The sequence below is a fragment of the Lemur catta genome, chromosome 7 (assembly GCF_020740605.2).
Source record: "Lemur catta isolate mLemCat1 chromosome 7, mLemCat1.pri, whole genome shotgun sequence".
NCBI lineage: Eukaryota > Metazoa > Chordata > Mammalia > Primates > Lemuridae > Lemur > Lemur catta.
The window spans coordinates 62,344,960-62,362,012 of record NC_059134.1 but is presented as its reverse complement, the minus strand read 5'-3'; the positions used below and the strand labels follow the sequence as shown (position 1 = coordinate 62,362,012).

At 37.9% G+C, this 17,053-nt stretch overlaps 2 protein-coding genes, 1 long non-coding RNA gene and 1 pseudogene across 3 annotated transcripts; 2 read left to right on the top strand and 2 right to left on the bottom strand.

Annotated features, from left to right (window-relative positions):
- Window positions 1–3,352: 3,352 nt before the first annotated feature.
- LOC123641626 (polypeptide N-acetylgalactosaminyltransferase 1-like) lies at window positions 3,353–5,702 on the bottom strand. Its single transcript, XM_045556505.1, has one exon. The coding sequence runs from the start codon at window positions 5,363–5,365 to the stop codon at window positions 3,851–3,853; it is 1,515 nt and encodes a 504-aa protein (XP_045412461.1). The 5' UTR covers window positions 5,366–5,702; the 3' UTR covers window positions 3,353–3,850.
- Window positions 5,703–5,926: 224 nt separating this feature from the next.
- Window positions 5,927–16,601, top strand: LOC123641625. The gene is made up of 3 exons (XR_006736322.1): window positions 5,927–6,086; window positions 14,856–14,964; window positions 16,583–16,601. It is a non-coding gene; the product is annotated as an uncharacterized LOC123641625 (long non-coding RNA).
- On the top strand, window positions 10,694–11,698 carry LOC123641622 (olfactory receptor 52B2-like). The gene has a single exon (XM_045556503.1). It carries the CDS (start codon window positions 10,694–10,696, stop codon window positions 11,630–11,632), a length of 939 nt encoding a protein of 312 aa, XP_045412459.1. The 3' UTR covers window positions 11,633–11,698.
- On the bottom strand, window positions 11,909–12,459 carry LOC123641624 (annotated as a pseudogene).
- Window positions 16,602–17,053: the final 452 nt, after the last annotated feature.

The window sequence follows — 17,053 nt, the reverse complement described above, 5'->3', positions numbered from 1 at the left end:
ATATACTCAGTAGACTAGATGTACTCAAGAAGCACAGGGAGCTGAATGCCCTACATGAAATGAGGTTATAAACAAATGAATAAAAAGTAATTGTATGTTTAACATTTGAAGGGATTCTGTTTTTTTAAAATCTCAAAATGTGCATTGATTCTTTGTACAGAACCAAGTAACTCTTCATCCACTTCTACAACAGCAGGTGTTTGAAAAACAGCCATACAAGCCCTTCACCCATCTGGAAAACTCCTCCTTCTTCAAATTTCAATTCAAGAACTGCCTTTCCTGAGAAGTCTTTCCTAATTTCTCCAGGAAAGCCAAGGGTCCTATCTTCATGTATCTGGTGGATCTTGTACAAATCTCCAAATATGTACAATAAATTGTAATGTAATGAGTTGTTCATTTATTTATACCCACAATTTATTGTAAACACCTTGAAATCAGAAGAATATCATTAATATTTATACCCTCCGTGCATTACAAAATGCCTGGCACATAATAAATGTTTGAAAAATGAGCACGATTACCTCCCTGAAGTCAGAACATGCATCTCTATGATACACTGAAATGACCAGCTAAATTTGTCCACAAAACCAATGATTAGTAAACCAGCTTCTCATGAAGGCAGTTTGGCATCATGGAGACAGATCAGCTGCTGATCTGCAGTACTTACCTATCATATCTTTGCTGTAACTCAGAGACCAGGGAATAGACAAAGTAGAAGAAAGCAGGGTACTCTTGATTCTCTCTTCTACCTGGCTTTGAACAGCCCTAGTATTAGGAATTATAGCACATTGCTCATGGCCAATTTAGCAGAATTCGAGTACTCTCTTGGGGTTCACAGTACTCACACTCATTATTTTATGCTTTTCTAAAAAAGATCATATGAGGAAGGAAATAGCAGAGGATGTAAACAGGTGGAAAACCATACCATGCTCATGGTCGGCAGAATCAACATTGTTAAAATGTCTATACTACCCAAAGTGATCTACAGATTCAATGCAATCCCTATTAAAATACCAACATCATTTTTCATAGATATAGACAAAATAATTTTATGCTTCGTATGGAACCAGAGAAGACCCTGTATAGAAAAAGCAATCCTAGGCAATAAGAAGAAAATGGGAGGCATCAATTTACCAGACTTCAAATTATACTACAAGGCTATAGTAATTAAAACTGCTTGGTGCTGGCACAAGAACAGAGACATAGACCAATGGAACAGAACTGAGAACCCAGATATAAAACCATCCTCATATAGCCATCTAATCTTTGACAAAGCAAACAAAAACATACACAGGGGAAAAGAATCCTTATTCAATAAATGGTGCTGGGAAAACTGGATAGCCACATGTAGAAGACTGAAACAGGATCCATACCTTTCACCTTTCACAAAAATCAACTCATGGTGGATAACAAACTTAAACCTAAGGTGTGAAACTATTATAATTCTAGAAGAAAATATTAGAAAAACTCTTATAGACATTGGCCTAGGCAAAGAATTTGTGAGGAAGACCCCAAAGGCAATCACAGCAACAACAAAAAGAAATAAATGGGAGCTGATCAAATTAAAAAGCTTCTGCACAGCCAAAGAAACTGTCATGAGAGCAAACAGACAACCTACAGAATGGGAGAAAATTTTCACATGCTACACATCCGATAAAGGGCTGATAACTAGAATCTATTTAGAAATCAGGAAAATCAGCAAGAAAAAAATTAAACAAGTCCATTAAAAAGAGGGCAAAGAACAAGAACAGAGAATTTTCAAAAGAAGATAAAATAATGGCCAACAAACATATGAAAAAACATTCAACATCTCCAATCATCAGGGAAATGCAAATCAAAACCACAACGAGATATCATTTAACTCCAGTAAGAATGGCTTTTATCAAAAAGTCCCAAAACAACAAACGTTGGCGTGGATGTGGAGAGATAGGAACACTCATACACTGCTGGTGGGACTGCAAACTAGTGCAACCTCTGTGGAAAGCAATATGGAGATACCTTAATGAGATACAAGTAGATCTACCATTTGATCCAGCAATCCCATTACTGAGCATCTACACAAAAGAACAAAAGACATTCTATAAAAAAGACATCTGCACTTGAATGTTTGAATGTTTATAGCAGCACAATTCACAACTGCAAAGATGTGGAAACAGCCCAAGTGCCCATGAATACATGAGTGGATTAATAAAATGTGGTATATATGTACCATGGACTACTATTCAGCTATAAGAAACAATGGTGATATAGCACCTCTTTTTTTATTTCAGCATATTATGGGGGTACAAAAGTTTAGGTTGTGTATATTTCCCATCCCCCCCCCCCCCGAGGATATAGCACCTCTTGTATTTTCCTGGATAGAGCTGGAATCCATTCTACTAAGTGAAGTATCCCAAGAATGGAAAAATAAGCACCACCTGTACTCACCATCAAATTGGTTTTAACTGATCAACACCTAAGTGCACATATAGGAACAACATTCATCGGGTGTCAGGCAGATGGGAGGGGGGAGAAGGGGATACATAATGAGTGCGATGAGCACTGTCTGGGAGATGGACACACTTGAAGCTCTGACTCTGGGTGGGGGGCAGGGACAGGTAAGGGCAATATATGTAACCTAAACATTCATACTCCCATAATATGCTGAAACACACTAAACACACACACAAAAAAAAAATAAAAATAAAAAAGGTCATGTATACTCATTTCCTCAACCACCACCTACATTAATGAGTTCCACATCTCTCTCTCTAGCCTAGAACTCTCTTTTGAGTTTTAGACACATAAATCTACCTATTTTTTTTAAGTGGAATCATAAACAAAGAACTGAAGATTTATTGCTGTGAAAATAAATCTGTAGTACAGTAGTATGAATCTTGGGTATTAAGCATAATCAGTTGAATCAAGTTAAGAAGTTGGAAATCTGGTAAGAAATTTGTGTGTGTACGTGTGTTTGAGAAAGTCTATAAGCCAGTTGACCCAAGAGCAACTAAGATATCTAATGCATTCAGTTGAGCCCAGACATTATGTTAAATCTCCATTTTTTTAGAAGGCAATTAAAAATTACAATTCCAACAGCCCTCAAACCAAATAACCAAATAAAAAAATTGTAGAAAGAAATTAAAACTATGTTCAAAGAGCCTTTTTTCCCAGCTCAATTTCAGCACCTCAAGGAAAATAAAAGCATCCATGACTATCACAGATGAAAATAAAATGAATGTCATTGGAATCAGTTATTTTTCCCCACTGAGGTATAAAATCTATATAGAAATTTGATATTATACTATAACAAATTGTACTTCTCATAGTTCTGTTTTAATTTTCTTTAAACCCTGTTTAATATAGTTTTTTATTGTTGTAAAAATGTTTTCATGATTCTGAATCTGGTTCCAGTTCTTTTCATTTATTTTTAAATCAATATTTAATACACTGGCTACCAGTTCTAATCAGGAAAAGAAATCTTGGAAATCTCTTCATTATGACAGCACATTCAGTAGAAATTACTGATGTGCAAGCAAACCATAAGAGATGCAGCTCTCAGGAAAGCACATCTTGTTGATTATTTCATTGTCTAAATATTCTTTACCATGATTCTTGATGAAAGACTCTTTCTATCTTGTAAACATCAGTGTGCACAGTCTCACTACTATGCAGTTTCACGTCCATGGACAGGAAGGCTGGTTCACAGCTACTGAAAAGCTAGAGGAGTCTAAGTTTTAATGGCTGATAAACCTTAAATCCTGCAGAGGAGGAAAGCACTTTTCCTTTTTTGCTATTTAAGAATGTGGCAGAAATGTATGCTGAGGTAGCCCAGTCAATCCTTATTTTTTCTTTCTTTGTAAATTTGGTCTTAGAATATGTCTGGAAGGGTGACATTTTGAAGAAGCCACTGCTGGGACTGGCTTCCATTGCAGTCTCTAATGCTGGGCACCTGGCTATCCTCTTCTGTGGCTTTATCCAGGCACTGATTACTGTTCACATGCTGCAGGGTTAATTTCATGGGGTCATACTCCCAAAGCTGGTTGCCTTTTAGATGGTGGCAGTTGATCATTGTGATTGGGCCATTAAGTTTGGAAACATCCAAGCAAAGGTCATCTGTTCTAATTTCTTTGTTTGCAGTGTAAGAGAAAACCTGATTTCCTCCCATGCCGTGACAATTAAAAATTCCAACTTTTTCATTCTCTTTTCTAGCCATGTTATCTAGACATTGATTTGTTTCCACATTTCCTATCTCTCCCAATGAGAAATAGTGATGTGGAATTTGAGAATCATGATAAATATTCTCTAGGTACCAAGAGAAAGGTTTGCATTGTAGTTTCTGTCTTAGACCAAGTCTCGATGATATATCTGCATAATCTACCTTTATAACACCTGGAGAAATTATATAGAAGAAATTCTTGAATTCATCCATCCACACTTCTGCAAGTCGTCTGTTATTTTTATTGATAATCTGCTCTGTGCCTCCCAGAAACGTGTAAGGTGTAGCTTTCCGAAACACATGTCCGACGTGTAAGCATGTAACAATTTCCAAAGTTCCTCCACACTGCCAAATCCTAAAAGAAATTTCTAAGTTTTCTCCTCCCCAAATATCCATTCCAGCATCATATGTTCCAATTTCCTGAAAGTAATCTCTGTCTATAGAAAAAAGGCCTCCTGCCATTGTAGATGTTCTGACAGGAAGAGTTTGATCACCTTCCCTTCTGTCCATTTCTCTTTGGGGAACAGGATACCAGCGAAAATTGAGCTTCCAGTTGAATCCACCATAGGTCATATAAGAGCCTGCCATGCACCCAAAAGTATCATCACTGATCACATCAATGATAGGACATAGCACCGTTCTCCTGTCACGTTTGATCCTGGCTAAGAGAGGCTCCAGCCACCCTACTGTGCAGTCACAATGAGCATCCAGGAAGGTAATCACTTGGCCTTTAGACACAGCAGCTCCTTTTAATCTAGCTCTGATCAACCCAGAACGTTGTTCCATTCGAATTACATTAACTGGTACTTTCAGTTTTTTCACATAACTCTCTAGAGGTCTTTTCAAAAAGTCTCTTTTACTGGCATCATCCACTAAAACAATTTCTTCTATCATGTGTCCTGGAGAGCGATTAATGACACTATGGACAGTTCGCAGAAGTGTGCTCCAAGCCTCATTGTGGAAAACAATCACCACACTTGTAGGAAGATTATCTGGATACACCTTTGTTTTACACCCTTCTAACCTAAAGTCTGGCAAAGATCTGTTGAGGGCAATCATCTCACTCTCCATTAAATTGAACTGATTGATTTTAAATATCTCTTTCATCTTTTCTTGATCCTCTTTAGGAATGACGACTGGTTTCCCCATTTCTCCAGGACCTTTCATGAGGCTTTTGTACTGGCTCTAGAACATCCCCAGCAGGAAGTCCTCTCTCCTTTTTTTCATCACGTTGGTTGCATTCACTGAGGTAAAGCAGCAGGAACACATCCGAGAGTACCCAAATCAAGCAGGTGGCTAGGACTACCTTGCAATATGCAAATTTTCTCGTGGCACTTTAAGTCAAATGCAAAATTTTAAAATATATACATATAAATATACAAAGATCGTGAAAATTATTCCAATCTAGTTTCATCAGAAATCACGTTCATACCCCCAAAGTGGTTTTTCAAATGAATTCATATCCCAAATCCACATGTCCCACATCTCGCTCCGCGCGCGCGGCGGCGGCGGCGGCAGGCGCTCCACGGGGCCGGCCGGGCGGTCGCGGCGCCGTCCCGCTGCTCTCGGGCCGCCGTCCGCCGCGCCGCCTCCTCGGCCACTGCCGGCGGCTCCCCCGGCGGGCGGGTGGACCGGCGCGGGCCCCGCCTCCGCCGCGCCCGCTCCCGCCTCCGCGCCCGGCTCGGCGCGCTATTGGTTCGGTCCCGCATGCTGCCGCCGCTGCCGGTCGCTCCGGGCTGCCTCAGCGCCGCGGGCCGGGGCCGCAGGGCCGCCCACAGGCCGCTCGGGCGCGGTCCTGGCTGCCTAAATCTACCTATTGACTGGTTATCTCCTCTAGGATATAGAACTCCCACTCAAGCCAACTTTTCCTCCTGTGTTCCTTTTCTCGGTAAGAGATTATGATGATCCTATCAACTTCACTGAGCTGGAGACCCTGGAGTCTTTCTTAATTTCTTCCTCTTAGACCTACTCCTCAGTAAGTTATTGGTTGGTACACATAGTGATTGTATCATTAGATAGGTATGTGGATGGTATTTGGAGTCATATCAGGATACAAGTCCTGTGCTCACTGTTTTCTAGCTATGTGTACTTGTGAAATTCATTTAACATTTTTAAACCTCAATTTTTCCATCTCTAAAATGGATACTTTAGAAAGTACCTTCATAGAGTTGTTGAGAAGGTTTAACGAAATAAACTGTGTATGTAGCATTTAACATAATCCTTATCACAGTATCTGAAAAATATTTTATTAATGCCAAGTTATTAATATTGCTAGTCTTCATCTTAACACTGCCTTTACCAATTACTTACGACCTTTCCATCTTTCACCTCAGATATTGCGTTAATTTTCTAACTGATTTCAATGTTTGCAATCTTTTCCACTTTAACCTAAACTATAAAGTGACTCTAAGTTAAGCATTCTAAAAGACGGAGCTGATCAAGCAACTTTCTGTCAAATACTTGGGAGAATTTTTTCATTACTTATAGAGTGTTTTTTTCTCACATTTCTGTGACCATAGATATCTGTATTCCTGTTCATATAATTTTTTTTGATGGCATACCAGTCTACACCTCTAAAATAACCTAGTGTTCTGTTAGCTACAGTTGGAAACCACAGGACTACAGAGTAAATTCTAAGCTAAGCATTAATTTAATAATCTAGTCCTCACTTACTTTTCTATCACTATCTCAAAACACAGCACTATATAATAATACATTAATATATAAGATAGTACTATTAATGATAATAATAGTTACAAAGCAGCTAATGTTTACTAAGAGATTCCTCTATGCCAGAAACCATGTTAAGTGCTCTGCTGCATTATCTCATTTAATCCTCATACAAGCTCATGAGAAAGTGCTGTTATTGCCTCTGTTTAGTATGCAGGGCTACCCAAGGCTCAGAGAAGATAAATGATTAAGGTCATAGATCTGGCAAATGGTAGAGAACTTATGTCAATTCCTCTTTGAAGTCTTCACCCATCTCCTCAAGTAAGAGGTAATCACCATATCCTCTGAGTCTCTACAGCAGTGACAATTATTGTCTCAACTGAATATTAATTACTCTATTTATGAAACCACCAGAACTTGAGTTCTGTGAGGGCAGAGACTATATTTTACTTATAATTATAGTTCTAATATCTAGCATTTGCATAGGGTAACCACATTCATATTTATGGATTGAAATGGCGACGTGGTTGACCTCTGACCCTTCATTTTTAAATATTACCTAATTTTATGATTGAAAATCACTTAAGCGCACACACACACACACACACACACACATACAGAAACACCACACTTCACTCCTGATCTGCTATTTCTTTTCTCTCTCCACATGTTTCTATAATATATATATTGAGGTCTAGTATAGCTATATCGGCTGTATTTTAATATTCTTCATATTAACTACCATCAACTCTACTCCATTCTGTGTTCATATGTTAGTCAGAGACATGGAGTCATTAGCAGATCCAGTTTGTACAGAGTGCTGTAGGGAGAATAATTAGATTACCTACCCTCTCTGGTTCCTGACCTCTGGAGACTGGTTCTGCTTGGGTCTGCTTCTGTCTAATTAAACCAGACACTACTTAAAGACCTAGTGGGGTAGAAGTTGTCTCCTCACCCAAGGGATTCCTGAGGATGAGGTACAAATATTGTCCCATTTCACTCTAGAGTCTGTATCTGGCAGCTTCTTTCCCATATTGGGGAAGAAATTTCTCTTCAATGGGGTAAGTTTCCTGGCAGGGAATAGATGTTTGGTTCTTGAGATTTTTATGTTTTCCTGGCATAAACCCAATAAACTGTTGATTCAGACAAGATCTCCTCCAGTCCTCTGGATAGTGTAGCATAAATACACACAATCTAATATGTACGTGTTGACATTTTGAACTGCTGCACACATTTCTGCTATGTAGGGCTGGGACGAGGATTAGATTTTTTTTGGAATATTAAAGTAATTTACAAATACTGAAATATTAGAAAGTAGGTATATTAAAACTCACAGCACTGGAGTAAGTTTAAATATTTTATTTATATAAAATTAGAATTATTATAATTTTACTAGCTTAAATGGAAGAAACTCATCAGTAATATTTTCAAAATAAAATTGTGGAAAAATTTAGCCATTAAAAATACATGAAAACCTATATAGGGGTTCCCATTTTTCTTTTTGCCTGAGGCTCCAAATAGTGGTTCGGGGGTATACCATTGTCAGATCCTATCTTTATTTACTATTTTGATATTTTGTTCATCATGGATTTTTTACATTAATTTTTATTTTAGAAAAGCATTTCATTAAAATATTATTTATCTTGATTACTATGCTTTTTGGTATCCACTTAAATTTTGCACCTGAGGTAAGTGCCACACTCATCTCGCCTTAATTCTGGTCCTAGGAGAGTCAACACCTGGATGTCTGAGACAGTTATAAAGAAAGGGAGGCCCTGATTATATTTCAAATATTTAGGTAAACCTGAAACTAGAAACATATTTCTTAGTTACAGGACAAAGACATTCCCTTTGTGCTCAAGCCAAAATGGAGTTGGATTTTCTGTTACTTGTAAAGTGATCTGATACACAGACAGAAAAAGGAATTACCTTATACATTTTAATCTTTAATTTGCTTTTTTAGAATTTAAATATGTGCTATGGTTAATACTTTTTTATTTTAAAGGGAGCAGAACATTCCATTATAATATGTACCATAGTTAATTTATTGTCCTATTGATGGATATGGAAATTATAACAATTTCTTTTGCTATTGCACCTGTGTAGCAATGAATATCCTTATAGAGTTATCTATATGTTCTCATGCTGTAATTTTAGCAGGTAGGTGCCCAAAGTGAAATTATTGGATTAAAATTCTTAATAGCTATTGTCAAATTACTTTCTAAAATGGCTATACTAAGTTACCTGCCACCAGCACTGGGGACTAACTGTTTTCCAATCTGATAGGAGAACTGTGATTTTTCAATATGATGCTGATTTTCATTTCTTTAAAATTTGTAAGGTTCAGCATCTATTCATATGTATATTAGCCATCTGTTTTCCTTGTAGTGTGAATTGCCTATTTTGATTCTTGGCATATTTTCTAATTTTTCCTTTTTCACTTGTACCAACTTTTAGTATTTAAGTATATTAACCTTTTGTCTATTATGTGTTTTATAATTTTTTCTCCTAGAATTATTGTTTATCCTTGACTACATTTTTACATAATTCCATCATTTAATTGCTACTTTCTATGAAATTTGATTTTCTTGTCCTACTCAAAGCATCTTTCCAACCCCCAAAGTATGGGAAACCCATGTTTTCTCCTGAGGGTTTAAATTTTTCAATATTTAAATTTTAAAATATTTTTATAATTTTATTTTTAAATACACATCTTTAATTTATCTGAATTTGTATTTGTTTACTGAGTGAGGTGGGAATTAATTTTATTCTCTTATAAAAATAACATAGTCCAATATCCCAATACTGTTAATTGAATAAGCCTTCCTTTCCTTACTAAATTGAAATGCTACTTTATCACATTTTAAATTTAAAATATATTTTTATTAGTTTCTGAGATGTCTATTAAGTTGTTCTGATCCATTCAATAGCAATAATTAGCATTTATTTAGTGTTCCTCTGCCAGGCACTATGCTAGGCAGTTTACAGAAAATATTTAATTCAATTCTTGCAAAATAAGTATGAATAGCTTAATTTAACAGATCAGGCTAGATTTCTGAGATGTGAAAAACTTACCTTTTATCAATAATCAGAAAGTTATAAGCTTGGGATTAAACCTGGGGAAGCCTTCCTTTATGATAAATATTTAAGTTATGAATTGGAAGATCAGTAGGATTTTAACAAACACCAAAGGTAGGAAAGTATGTTTCCAGGCTAGGATAAAAGCTTGAGAAAAGTCATGAAAGTTGAAAACTCAGGGTTTTTGTGGAGAATAGATAGTACAGGTAATCTTATTAACTTTGTTAGAGTGCCTAAAAGTGATTAAAGCTGGAGAAGAGTGTAACAGGATTGTGGAGGGCTTTGCATGCTTGAGAAGTTTGGAATTTATAAGTCAATTATATAAGGATTGTAAAAGAAAACACAATAAGACTTTTGTTTTGGGCACACCACCCAGACTGCAATATAGCTGATTAATTTGAAGAGGTTGAGGGTGGGAAGCTGGCAGATGGAGAGATCAGATTGTTTTAGGAAGCTATTGCAATAGAACAGGTGAAGGATGATTAAAGCCTAGGCAAGAGGAGTAAGTGAGAACAGGGAGGTATATATAGGTTCTAGGCATTGCTGAGATGTGATCAGAAACCTTTGTTTATATTTATGCTTGCAATGATAATGCGCTAAGTGAAAGAATAACCTTGTATACTCTCAATCAAGTCATTAGTGATTGATTCCATGATCTAATGTTCAGCTTTTGGTAGAAATTATAGCTGGCTCTGCCTACTAACTCTCACTTTCTTTAGTCTTCATAGAGAGACTCCAAAAGCAGGCATGTTTTCTGCTAATCTCACCACCTTTCATCCCACTGTGTTCATCCTACTTGGCATCCCAGGACTTGAGCAATACCACACCTGGCTTTCAATTCCCTTCTGCCTCATGTACATCACTGCAGTCTTGGGAAATGGAGCCCTCATTCTTGTTGTCCTCAGTGAATGCACCCTGCACGGACCCATGTATGTCTTCCTATCCATGCTGGCTGGCACTGACATCCTGCTGTCCACAACCACTGTGCCCAAGGCCCTGGCTATCTTCTGGTTCCACGCTGGGGAGATAGCCTTTGATGCCTGCATTACCCAGATGTTTTTCATCCATGTGGCTGAGTCAGGAATCCTGCTGGCCATGGCATTTGACCGCTTTGTGGCCATTTGTACTCCCTTGAGATACACAGGCATCTTAACTCCTATGGCAATTGCAAAAATGACCCTGGCCATCTGGGGACGGAGCATTGGGACCATTTTTCCTATCATATTCTTACTGAAGAGACTTCCATACTGTAGGACCAATATCATCCCCCACTCATACTGTGAGCACATTGGGGTGGCCCGACTGGCCTGTGCTGACATCACTGTCAATATTTGGTATGGCTTCTCAGTGCCAATGGCTTCAGTTTTGGTAGATGTTGCACTCATTGGTGTTTCCTACACTTTGATCCTCCAAGCTGTGTTTAGACTTCCTTCCCAGGATGCCCGGCACAAGGCTCTCAATACCTGTGGTTCTCACATTGGAGTTATTCTCCTCTTCTTCATCCCATCCTTTTTTACTTTCCTGACCCACTGCTTTGGTAAGAATATCCCCCACCATGTCCATATCCTTCTGGCAAATCTCTACGTATTAGTTCCCCCCATGCTTAACCCCATCATCTATGGAGCAAAGACCAAGCAAATTAGGGACAGTATGGCTCACATGTTATCTATTGTGGGGAAGTCTTAAGACAGCTCATGGTTCCTTCATAGTTTTCTCTTACCAGTAGGAGAAAGGAGAACTTGTCAACCAAGTTCCCAAGTTTAGCCACTATAGTGTGTTGTAGCAGAAAGCACACATGTGCTTTGAAATAAAACATATTTGGATTCAAATCCTGGCTTCCTTGCTTCCTTTTCTTTTTTCATTATTGCAAAAAAAATTTTAATGTTTAATCCTTAGTTTAATTCAAATGTTGCTTTTAATGAGGTGGACACCCACTGTGCAGAAAGGGCTCTGGGGAGATGTTCATAGCAGAACACATCTGTGGCTCTTCTTTGGTTCTGGAGGGTCCAGGGCAGCCAATATTGCTTTGTCAAATACCTTCTTTAGGCCCATATATGTGAGTGCAGAACACTCCACATACTTGACAGCCTTCTCTGGAGTGATAGGCTTCTGTTTGTTCTTGGAAAGTTTCTCAGTAGTAGAGAGGGTCACCTCTGGGATGAATTTGCATCCCAACAAGCAAGAAAGGAGTCTTTGGACTATGGTGAGTTATCTCAGGTACCCATTTTTCTTTCACATTTTCAAATCAGGATGGAGAGACCACTGAAAAACAGACTAGAATTACATCTGTTTATGGATAACTCAGTGGTCATAATCTGTCATATTAGTGATCCTTTGTCAGTAACAAAAATCCCAAGAGTATATGCCTCTCCACCAATCATAACTGTGACTGCATAGCTGTCAAAAACAATCAGTACATATTCAGATGGAAATTTGTTTGCTGTATAGGATATCAGGAGACATGTCTTACCGATAGTACCATCACCCACAACAACACACTTAATTGTCTGCATTGCTGAAATAATTTTGTATCCACTTTAAATATTTAAAATCTGATGTTGACCTCAATTTCTTCACCTGGGCGTTGGCAGCACTCTGTGGGGTCTCCTCAGCTTCTGGACAGGGGCACGTACTTGACCCTGGCTCCTTAACTTTCTGATGTTTGAAAATCAAGGGGAAGTTCTCATTTTTTGGAAATTTAGTCCTAACCTGTGAAATCCAACCACTTATATCTATGCTCTAAAGTTCATGTGAGGATTAAATTAAATATATAAACTACTTTGCACATTGCCCAGCATTTTATGGGATATCAATCTTAGCCTTAGCTATAATGCTAACTTGAAGTTTGTCTCATGAGGAAGACATCTTAAATTTGATGTACGTAAGATTTCCAATCTTTCCAGAGGCTCCTCTGTCTTCTGCTTACCTTCCAAGACTATATCATGACTGTCATCATCTCCAACCTCACTGTCATTATAATAAGTTTGTTGTATAGATTAAATTAGGTAATAAATATGAAAGACTGCTTTTTTAAAAAAAAAAAAAACCCAAGAAACTATCATCATTATTATATTTTAAAAATCCCTTTACTCATCCAGGAATTGGGATGAGGGACACAGACACAGGCAGTACCCTTAGAGAGCCAAGGGTCTGAGTTGAACACATGAACAAAGAACAAGTTATAGGGTCACATTGATAACAGGAAAAATTATATATCACATAATATTCAGATGTTAGAAAGATGAAGAAAGCTAATATTCTATAATTCTATGTCCTCTTCTTGTCTATACCTTTTCCTAATCAGAGCCAGTTATATGGCCTTAAATTTCATTTACAAATTATGATGACTTCCAAATTGATATCTCCAGCTGGGTCTTTTCCCTTGAGATCCAAATTCATGTATTCAACTATTTCTTGACATCTCCAGTAGTATGTCTAGTAGGTATTTCAAAATAAACATGTCTGTAATAGAAGGGATAGCCTAGGCTATGAAGCTATAAAAAACTATAAAATTTCAGTGAATTAGCAAAACAAAGTTCATTTTTCTCTTAAAGTGTAGTGTGTGTTAATAGGATCTCTCCTCTATTTGGTGGCTCAGGAATCCTTGATCCCTGCATCTTTTGATGTTGTCATATCAGCATACATTTTTCAGAGTTGCCAGAACAGGGAAAGAGAGAGAAAGGTGAGGTGCAACAATTATTAATTGTCTTGGTCTTGAAGTTATTCATCACTTTTGCTCACATTTTCATTGGTGAGCATGTGGCCTCATGGTCCCAGCTCAACTGCAAAAGAATCTGGGAAATGTAGGAGCATTTATGGATTTGCGATGAGAACTAATTGTCTCAGCCACCATTTGTACTTATGGTCACTTAGTATTTCTTTGCTCCCTTTTCCAATGTATTGACCATGCTCAAATCCCCTCCATAGGAGAGACCCTCAAGTGTCATTCAGGCACTCTATCCAGCTCAAAGTGTAGGATCTGGAAGTGATGTACATGCACCCTTCCATCTGATTTGGTTGGGGATTTTATTGGTCTAAGACCTATGATTTAAAAGGAAATTTATCTGTTGCTCCTCACCCTCTTATAAAACATATAATGGTGTAATAGAGAAATTTAACAACCATTTGAAAAGGTGAAAAATGTGAAATATAGAACAGTAATTTATTTATGGCAATTTGGATATCCCCACTAGTAAGACACTGGTAAGGCTCCATACCTTGGGTTTGAGAGAATTTTCTTGATTAGACCCTTTAGCAGAAACTCTCTTGTCCATTTGTCTTTGTAAACTTCCTTCTCTCTGCAAACTTCCTTCTTTTCTTCTTAGGCCACATCTAAAATGCGCATGGGGGAATATGCCTTTCTTGGGGTCAGCACAGCCTTTTCAGCCTTCCTGGTGCTGAAAGGTTGGGAAACAAGAGTTATGTTAACTCTTTAATAGTCAAAGGATTTCTTAGTTGAGCTTTTGGTTTCTTTGGCAATACTGTGTATGTTTATTAAAGACCTAGTGGGCCTTTCATCTATTTGGTTCCACTTATGTGCCAGTAAATATACCCCTAAATCTTTTAAAGATACAATTCTCAAGTTTTCTCTGTTTTTCCCTTTATCACTTTCATGTGCATCTCTCTGAACTTACTGGAGGCTAACTAGGAATTATAATACTTCAGTGAGAAGGTCCCACCTTTAATTTGACCTTTGCCTCAGTTGCTTTATCCATCTGAGATATTTATTGGACATGACACCCATAACATGATCTTCATCTTCAGACACTTTAATTAACTGAGAAAATTTATTGGGAGATTTTGCTTGAAGATTTTAAAAACCATTTCTTTCTGTTTGGAGGTTGCAAGCAGTTCATCGTTCCATCTCTGCAAGGCTCTGAGGTTTAAATTTTTTTTTTTTTTTTTTTAGAGACAGGATCTTGCTATGTTGCCCAGACTGGCCTTCAATTCCTGGCCTCACATGATCCTTCCAGAGCTTCCCAAGTAGCTGGGACTACGGGCATGTGTCACATACCTGGGTAATTTTTATTTATTTATTTATTTTTAGAGATGAGGTCTCCCTATGTTTCCCAGGCTGATCTCCAACTCCTAGCCTCAAGTGATCCTCCTGCCTTGGCCTCCCATAGTGCCTAATCCCCAGTACCTGGGCCTACCTTAAGTAATATGGCAAAAGGGAATTAAGATTGTGGATGGAATTAGGATTGTTAAGCAGCATACCTTAAAATAGGGATATTATCTTGGATTTTGTAGATGGGGCTAATTTAATCACAACAATCCTTATAAATGAAAGAAGGAAGCAGAAGAATCAATATTGGAGTGATTTATTGGAAAAGACTCAATTGGCCATTGCCATCTTTGAAGATGGAATGGAGCCACAAGCCAAGAAATGTGGGCCAGCCTCTGGAAGCTGGAAAAGGCAAGAAAACAGATTCTGTCCAGAGCCGTCAGAAAGGAATGCAGGTCTGCCAACACCTTGATTTTAGCCTTGTGAAGCCCACTTTGGACTTCTGACCTCCACAACTAGAAGTTAATAAATTCACTTTAACCCACTAAATTTATGGTAATTTGTCGCAGCCACAATAGTAAACTACTATACCCTGCATTCCAATTCTTCTTCCAAAGTGGCCAATTATTTCCATTTCTTTCTTTCTTTGCCATTCTTTCCATTTGGCTACCTCACTAAATGTAGCCAACACATATTACCAACGTTGTATTTTCCAACAGCTCTTTTGCTAGAGCTATGAGTTTAGGAGGCAGGTGGTCTGCTCCCCTCACAGGCTACAGGATAATCAACTATTTTTCCATGGTATAAAACAGATTCTCTGCCTGGGACCAATTTAATCACAGGGATCCTTTTCAGTTTCTGTTACCAGATTCTTTACCACCCAGCTACTGATAAAACTTTGCACCATCTTGTTTTTTCCCCATTTTAGAGTTACTTACATCCAGCTATAAAGATGAGTGAGATAATGTAAAGAACTCATAGTCCTCTTCGCTGCCAATCACATTCCCATTGATGTAAATTCAGTCACATGATCTCTAGCAGTCAATTAGCTTATGATGCGTAAGTAATTCTGCCCCTTACATAGGGTAGGACTGTTCCTGGGAAGTAGCTAACAAGCTAGTGACTACTTTTTTTTTTTTTTAAATAATCTTGTCTCCAGATGGGGCCACATGACTATTATGGCCAAAGAGATGTGGGCAGAAGTGATGTGTGTCACTTCCAGGCTAAGGTAGTTAAATATCCAGTGTAGCTTTCCCATGCTCTCTTTCCTGTTCCTGGTGATGTTGGAGGACACATGCTGAAGATAGCAGCTTAAAGTGAAAGGAGTTTGGAGCCCTAAGTCAATGCTTAGAGGAGAGCCATCAGTAGAGTCATTCAATGAGCAGCATCATCATTTTTTTCTTTTCCGTGGAAACAACAAATAGCATTTTATTGTGTTAGCTAAAAATTTGAAGTTGTATTCTTCCTAACACAGCCACTGAATTAGTCTGATTCTCAGAATTTTTGAATGTAAAGAATCATATTTAACTAACAGGATTTTATGGGGACTAAATAGAATTGCATTTGGGGTAATTTTTAAGCTGCCAAGTACTTCATATAGGACATTAGTATTATTCTTATGCCTCTTGCAGGTGGAAACATAGAAGCTATTGGGTTAATATTGGAACTGTTTTCAGTGACTGCCTCTCTCCTTCCTCTGTCCTTTGGAATCTGAAATTACTGATCACTGGTGGAAGAAGCAGTCTGTCTTGTTGAAAAAGAATGCAGTTTCTCTCCTCATAGCTATCTCCAAAACACAACTCTCTTGTAGTATCCTTTTGTGGGACTTATTTTTTCCTCTTTGAAATGTCAAAAGATATCAAGCAACATATGGAAAGAGGAAGTGGAAATTTTATCCATCCATTAGTGTACTACTGTTTTTCAGTTGTTATTACTTGTGTTCTTGTTATGTGGCATCACTGTTATAAATAGGTGAAAACACATGGTCCAATTTTGCCTTGCCTATAGATATAATAATGCCCTTGCTAACTAGCTGACTCTACCAAAGGGAAGATGATTCACAATTGCTTGAGTTTTGATGGCCTGAGGTTCACAAACTTGGA

Excerpts from the sequence above, each read along its gene's own strand:
- LOC123641626 (XM_045556505.1), bottom strand. The coding sequence starts at position 5,365 with ATGAAAGGTCCTGGAGAAATGGGGAAACCAGTCGTCATTCCTAAAGAG.
- LOC123641622 (XM_045556503.1), top strand. The coding sequence starts at position 10,694 with ATGTTTTCTGCTAATCTCACCACCTTTCATCCCACTGTGTTCATCCTA.